The sequence below is a fragment of the Rhagoletis pomonella genome, unplaced genomic scaffold (genome assembly GCF_013731165.1).
Source record: "Rhagoletis pomonella isolate Grant_MI unplaced genomic scaffold, Rhpom_1.0 Rhpom_scaffold_00004, whole genome shotgun sequence".
Lineage (NCBI taxonomy): Eukaryota > Metazoa > Arthropoda > Insecta > Diptera > Tephritidae > Rhagoletis > Rhagoletis pomonella.
In genome coordinates, this window is record NW_023458558.1 from 63247179 (window position 1) to 63254589 (window position 7411).

The window sequence follows — 7411 nt, forward strand, 5'->3', positions numbered from 1 at the left end:
TTTTTTTTTTCTAAGTACAAACTGGTCACATCACATTTCTTACACAGATGAGCTACGATGGATTACTATCACTGTCGCAGTTGACAGACGAAAAGTTAAACCTTATACAAGGGCACAACGCTCCGTTGCAAACCACCACGGCCAGAACAAATCCGTCAACAGCAGTGAAAAATTCTGCTGATGCGAGCAACAATTTGGTAATTCGGTCCGCCTCACCCGCACTTGTCGACGTCACAGTCGAAGAAGAAGAGCAGGCAGCAACCATACAAACAATTCAGTTGCCTTTAGTTAGTGTCGAGAGCTACAATACCGATGCAGGTGCGAATTTGAGTGCATCGACCGCAACAGCAGCAGCAGCAACGCCTTTCAGCACAACATTGGACGCATCGAGCACGGAAACGTCAACGCCGCAACGGAAGATTTCGGCGTCTTCGCGATTTATGAACGCATTTCAAAACCTTTATTCGAGTGCTACAACGGCGAACGCAACGAGTGAAACGGACGAAGCAGACATTGGTACAAATTTAACAAACGGAATGCCTGTTGTTAGTCGTACGCCTCATAAGGGCGTGGAATCGAAACTTTTATCAATGTGGCACAACGTCAAATATGGCTGGAGTGGAAAACTTAAACCTAACTTTTCTAAAGAACAGCCTGTCTGGCTTCTAGGGCGATGCTACCATCGTAAATACACGCCCCCATCCTCCATGGAGAGCTCAACCGAAATGAGCTCAAATGCTGGCGTACTCACACCAAATGTACCCAGTAGCATGTGTGAAACTGGAGATCAATATGCGCCTGTTAGTAGCAGCATATCCGCTACCAATATTTATCCGCCACTCAATCCAGATCAAGTGGATGAAATCGTGGTGCCACAGGAGCTAGGTATGGACGCAGTTGAAAATCAAGTAGCTGAACATCCTTGGGAAGAGGGTATCGAGGGATTCCGACGTGATTTTTACAGTCGCATTTGGTTGACCTACCGACGAGAATTCCCCACTATGAATGGTTCAAATTACACATCCGATTGTGGTTGGGGCTGCATGCTGCGGAGTGGGCAAATGTTGTTGGCACAAGGACTTGTTTGCCATTTTCTGGGAAGGAGTAAGTACAAAAAAATAATACATTACAGTTGAGTTTGTATGTATACGTATATATCCATGATCTCAGGAACAGGGGAACAATAGGTATACGTAATCTTATATATACATATTTATTGTAAAACACATACATATGTACGTATGTTTATAAATACATACGTGGTTATTAGCCCAATACACTTCTAACAGCATTGCATTTTGACAGGCTGGCGATACGATGCGGAAACACAATTGCATTCTACATATGAAGACAATATGCATAAAAAAATTATTAAATGGTTTGGTGATAGCTCTTCGAAAAGCAGTCCTTTCTCCATACATGCGCTGGTTAGCTTGGGAGTAGAAATGGGCAAACGGCCGGGTGATTGGTATGGACCAGCATCGGTTTCGTATCTCTTAAAGTATATTACTCCGATTGAAACTTTAACAACTAAATATTTAGTTATTATTTTTACAGACAAGCTTTAAAAACGGCGGCTCAAGAAAATGCGGACTTCGATAACATAACGATTTATGTGGCTAAAGATTGCACAAGTAGGTTTGAGGAATGGGTGTAATACACTATATATATACATATAGAAGGATATTCATATATGCCCTGCAGAAAAAGTTAGAGACAAGTCTGGCAAAGCGCTAGTTCCAAACTAAATATTTCAGAACTATCTTTGACTAGTGCAAAACGGCTACAGAGCGGGACAGTTGAAACTTGCGGGGTATGTCAGTGTACAAATTCTCACTTCTTGTACAATATGAAAGTAGCTGGGCGACAATTGCCACCGCCAATGACATCCCCGTGTATAACTGGGTAGTTGAAAGCATTGCTTGGGTATTGAGCTAGAACTAGTACTGTCGACAAAAGGTCTAGTCCTACGCTGGTTCTGAGCTAGTCAGATTTTCTGCAGGGTGTATATATACATATCGTCGTTTACAGTGCAAAACCTCGTAACTGACATTTGTGCCAAAAGAGATATTTGTTCACCAGAAGCTCCTGGTATTAAGCCCCTTTTCCATTCATTCTAAAATATCGATATATATGTAGATATAAGAAGAAGAGATTATTAGGGATAAAAGAGAGAACCGTTTTAAAATAAGACAAGTTTTACTCCCCTATAAAATTTTGGCAACCTGAGGAGGTTTTGCGTTTTTTTGATACTGGGTTTCGTACTTTAAACGACGATGCATACTTAATTTGTTCACCCTGACTAATTATTTATTTTTTATTATTTTCGCAATGTATCAACACATTTATTATTTATAAAGTGCTTTATCGTATCATATTTGAAGTAACGTATCAAGTAGAGTATCTCGAAAAATATACATTATTAATACATACATATACTTTATTTACTCATTATTAGTGTCCGACCGAACTCGAGTTTTTGGCCGAAACTACTCGGCTTTTTTCTTAAAGTTCGGCCGAAACCGAAACGAACCCGAATTTTTTAGAGTAAAAATTACGTAAGCAATTATATACCACAAAAAAGTATTTCTGATAATTTATCTAAATTATCCGTTATTGCTTCTCAAAAACTCGCGATCAGTTTCACACTGCAACACTCGATTAGTGTGACCGCACTTTCAGAAGAAATTATTAGTAGAGCACGAGCAAGTTGAAATATATTTTTGAAATGATATTCGCTCTTTCAATTGCAGTCAAATTTTGCAATTTTTATTTCTGAAACTGATTTCCGAAATGTGACAGAAAGTTCTTTCTGGCCGCTAGCACGTGGAAATAAACTCTCTTTCCCAATTTTACATCGAATTACAAAGTATTTTTGAAAATTGAACTTGCCAAAATTTTATGAGGCATTAAAACTTTGGGAAGGAAATAAAATTAAAAGACCGACAAGAAATAAGAAAGTTGCCATAACAAAGCAATAAAATCAACTTACAGAAACGCTACAGAGGCACTGATTTAAAAAAATTTAAATGTTTATAATTTGTAAACATTTTCTTTAAAACTTTTCGGCCAAATTACTCGGCCGATTTTGGCTGAAATCGAACCGAAACCGAACTTCATGGCCGAAATGTTTGGTAACCGAACCCGAACCTGAACACTCGGTCGGACACTAATCATTATGCATTTATTGCTAATAATTATTGGCTGATACACAAATTTGGTACTCAATAATTACTTATCTCTTGTAGTTTACATGCAAGACGTTGAAAAGGAGTGCCGCATACCGGAACCCTCCCCAAAGAAACATGTACCTTGGCAACCTACACGCCGGAATGAAACGCCTAAATCGCAAAAACAACAATGGAAATCGTTATTAGTGTTAATTCCACTACGCTTGGGCACAGAAAAGTTGAATCCGGTCTATGCGCATTGTTTGAAGTTATTACTAAGTACAGAACACTGCATAGGTATAATCGGTGGACGCCCTAAACATTCGTTATATTTTGTGGGTTTCCAAGGTACACATAGCAATTGGCATCGATAGAAATTCATAGTAATTATTACATGTTTTTTTACATAACATTTCAGAAGATAAATTGATACACTTGGATCCGCATTACTGTCAGGAGATGGTTGACGTTAATCAGGACAACTTTTCCTTGCAGTCATTTCATTGTAAATCACCGCGAAAATTGAAGACAACTAAAATGGACCCAAGCTGCTGCATCGGATTTTACTGTTCCACAAAAACAGATTTTGATAACTTCGTAGAAAGCGTACAACTGGTGAGCAATTCATGATATTGTTTTATTAACCGACTTCAAAATAAGTAAAACAAATAAACTTTTTAATACACCACGCTTTTATAAATGGACTAAAAAGCAAAAAAATAATATTTCTCAGTCCCATAGAATTTGTTTTGATAACTTTTGATTTTGAAATTTTAGCAAAAGTCATTATGAACAATTTATGAGATTGAAAATGAAAAACGTGGAGCGCATGCAATACAAATCATTAGATTTAATTGACAATAGTCAAACTACATAACATAGACGATGAATAACTTTTAACCCTTTTCAAGTTGGCATTTTCTAATTTTCATTTAAAATTCAATTGTGTGCTTTGAGATAGTTTTGAATTGTGTAAATTTTTTTTTGTTTTTCGACCATATGCATTTATAGATACATATACAAAAATGAAAAGGAGCAGGAACTGAGAGCGTTGTATTGTGTGGAAAGTGGTGCGATACTTTAAGGCGCCTAGTTGCGAAGTTAAAAGACTTGGTTGCCTCAAGCACACGGAATTTCAGAACTGAGTAAGATAATTTTCTTACAATATTATGCACACATAACCACGTCAGGACCTAGATTTACACTGATATACATACGTATGTATAATAAAACATTAAATCGTTTTTTTATAAGTGGGGATGTTTTTTAGAAGTAAATATTTAACCAAACGCGCAAAAACATTGGGCGAAAAGAAAAAAAAAATGGTTAAAACAGTTTCATATATACATATATTACTTTTCCTATCAATTCAAGTCTATTTCATACACCCCACGTTTTTCATTTTCAATCTCATAAATTGTTTATAATGACTTTTGCTAAAATTGCAAAATCAAAAGTTATCAAAACACCTTCTATGGAATTGAGAAATATTATTTTCCAGTTTGAGTCCATTTATAAAAGCGTGGTACCTATATAAAAAAAAATTTTATTTTATTTATTTTCTACTTTTTAGTCTTGTCTGTATAAAATTTTGCAATAGATGTTAAAAAAATTCAATGATATCAATAAATTTGGCCGAGCTGCTCCTCTGATTTGTGGCGTGCGAGAGACCTACAGTTTATATTATAAATTTAAATAGGTTTATTTTGTCAATTTCAACTCTAAGAGCACTACAAACAATTATTTTGTTAATGTGAATTACATTTCCCCTGTTCGCGTACGCACTATCCAGTAAATCTAGTATTAATTTTACTGGTTTTTTACTGGATGTCGTTTTCGTACTCAAAAACTTGCAGGAAACTAGCAAAAGAGGGGAAATTGAGAGAGCATTTTTCCTGTAACTTCCTGCAAGTTCGTGTAAAATCCTGTAAGTTCATGGAGTACTGGATCAGAGCTAATAAGTTTAAAAGGTCGCGCAGAATTTGGTTACTCGTCTTTGAATTATCGTACTGAAAAGTGCGATACAATTTTTGTAGGAAATTAGACACTACAAAAACTTTTTTTGATAGATCTACATTTTTAACCGTTATTAAAATCTAAAATTAAATCTGTCATTATAACAGTTTTTTCTCGTATTTTAGGTAAAAAAAAAATTTGTACGCATGTATGTGTTACCAATGTAATCCAAATAAAATTCATTTCTTCTACAGTATCTGCATCCGATGCGTTGCGCCTCCGGTACAATAGACAAAATTGGATCCTCGTCTAATAACAGTGGTCCTATTGAAGGCGCTCAATACGCGGAAATGAATTACCCGCTTTTCACATTCTCACGTGGTCAATGTCCACACCAAGAATGGGACTCTATCAACGATTCTCTCTACAAACCGTTGCAACAGCAAGTTACACAAATGAAACAGGAGCTTGATATACATTCAAACAGCGTGACATACGTTAGTGCACACGACGACGATGATGAAGAAACTGAGGAATTCGTTTTGCTTTAAAAAATAGTTTAATGTGGTTGCATTAGCAACACCGCTGCTTTTTCGAATAATATGTTTCTCCTTCAAGATTTGTCAAGTTCATTTCATTCTTAATTGTTCGTTTAAGTTGTACATTACCATAAATTGTTCAAGATTATACGTATTTGCAAGTAATTGTTAATATTTTTAAAATTGCATACAAACATACACAAATATTCTTAACTCAAGCGCCTGCATTATTTAATTGTACAAATAAGTTATAACACTCATTTTAACACTAAAAATACTAACGTTGAAAATTGTTTAGAACGCAACAACGAAAAATGTTTCACCACTCCTATTAACTGGATCCATCCTATAAGCGTAAACCTACCGTCTATGTATCTCAAATTGAAAGACTTACATTTTTTCTTTATTTACTTTATTATACATACATTTTTTTGCAGTGTGATCTGCTTACGCAACTCATTTGATTTCATTAAAAATATTTGTTTACATTTATGTTTCAGCTTGAGATAACGGGAGTGTGCGTAAATTAAATTATGTACCAAGTAGTTCGCCAAAAAATGTATTTATGTATAACTGAAAGTTTAATAAGTTTATGCTTGAGCTGAAAGCATTGTGCATTGTAACTAAATAACCATTAGTGGAAGTTTGTGATCCAATTATTTATTGTACTTTATTAATTTAGGGTAGTAGCTTTGGCACACGCCAGCGCTAATTCCAATGTTACATTTTTGTATACATATTATATACATATTATGCCTAGATTATTGTGAGATCATGAAAAGGATTGAACAGTTTCATTGGCGTTAAAATTTTACAAATTTTTGAAATACATACACTTATTTTTAAACATTTAAAAAAACACTACGTTTCAGTTTATTATACCGCCTTTTAAGGGTGGGAAATGCATTCTCTCAAGTACTAAAATCACTGCATTGTAAAGTGTTGTATTTGTTTTTATTTATTTATTTAAGTAAAGTTTATTATGAAAAAAGTTATTATTAGATTAAAAGTGCCGACTCATTAATGGTCGTTGTAAGGAAAAAATAAATAATCTTTAATAAACTACGTTGTGGGTTTGTTTGGCTATGTAAGTTTTTATTAGTGGTAATGTGATAATCTACTTTTCAAATTGTGTATGATGGTGTAAAAAGCCGTATTTTTAGTTATACATATCGTCGTTTAAAGTACAAAACCGCGTATCGTCGTTCTGTAAAAGCGCGTAACTGACATTTTTTGCCAAGCTCTTGGCTCAAGCCTTATCCATTCGTCCTGAAATATACTAGCCAGAAATGCGACTGCTTTATAAAAAATATAACTATTTTGATAAATGCATGAGTGCTTTTACTCTAGAAAATAGTTTATGCAACCTGATATACGTGGCTTTACATTATCATGGTAGTGGGGTTTGAATTTTTTTGATACGCGGTTTTGTATCTTAAACCATGTTCGGAAATTCATTTATGAGATTTATCATGATCGATAATATTCCAAATCTATTTTTGTATTCTTTTATCGCGAGTGAAAAATGCAAACAAATTTATCATCACCCCCATTCGGAACGCGATCGACAAAAAATTTCAGCTGCTTTTCATTCGCGATTGAAAAAAGTAAAGAAATTTCCTATCACTCGAATATGAGAAGTCTGAGCATTGCCGATGTCGGCTGCTCATAAATGCGAAAAACAATACAAGTAATCCATTCGCGATCACTCACGACAGCTTATCGCGATCACTCACGACAGCTTAT

General features: G+C 35.1%; 1 protein-coding gene across 1 annotated transcript; it reads left to right on the forward strand.

Annotated features, from left to right (window-relative positions):
* The first annotated feature begins 1 nt into the window (after position 1).
* Positions 2-6799, forward strand: LOC118737957 (cysteine protease ATG4C). The gene is made up of 6 exons (XM_036468796.1): positions 2-1104; positions 1306-1501; positions 1558-1634; positions 3249-3518; positions 3589-3785; positions 5381-6799. Exons 1-6 carry the CDS (start codon positions 48-50, stop codon positions 5675-5677), a joined length of 2094 nt encoding a protein of 697 aa, XP_036324689.1. The 5' UTR covers positions 2-47; the 3' UTR covers positions 5678-6799.
* Positions 6800-7411: the final 612 nt, after the last annotated feature.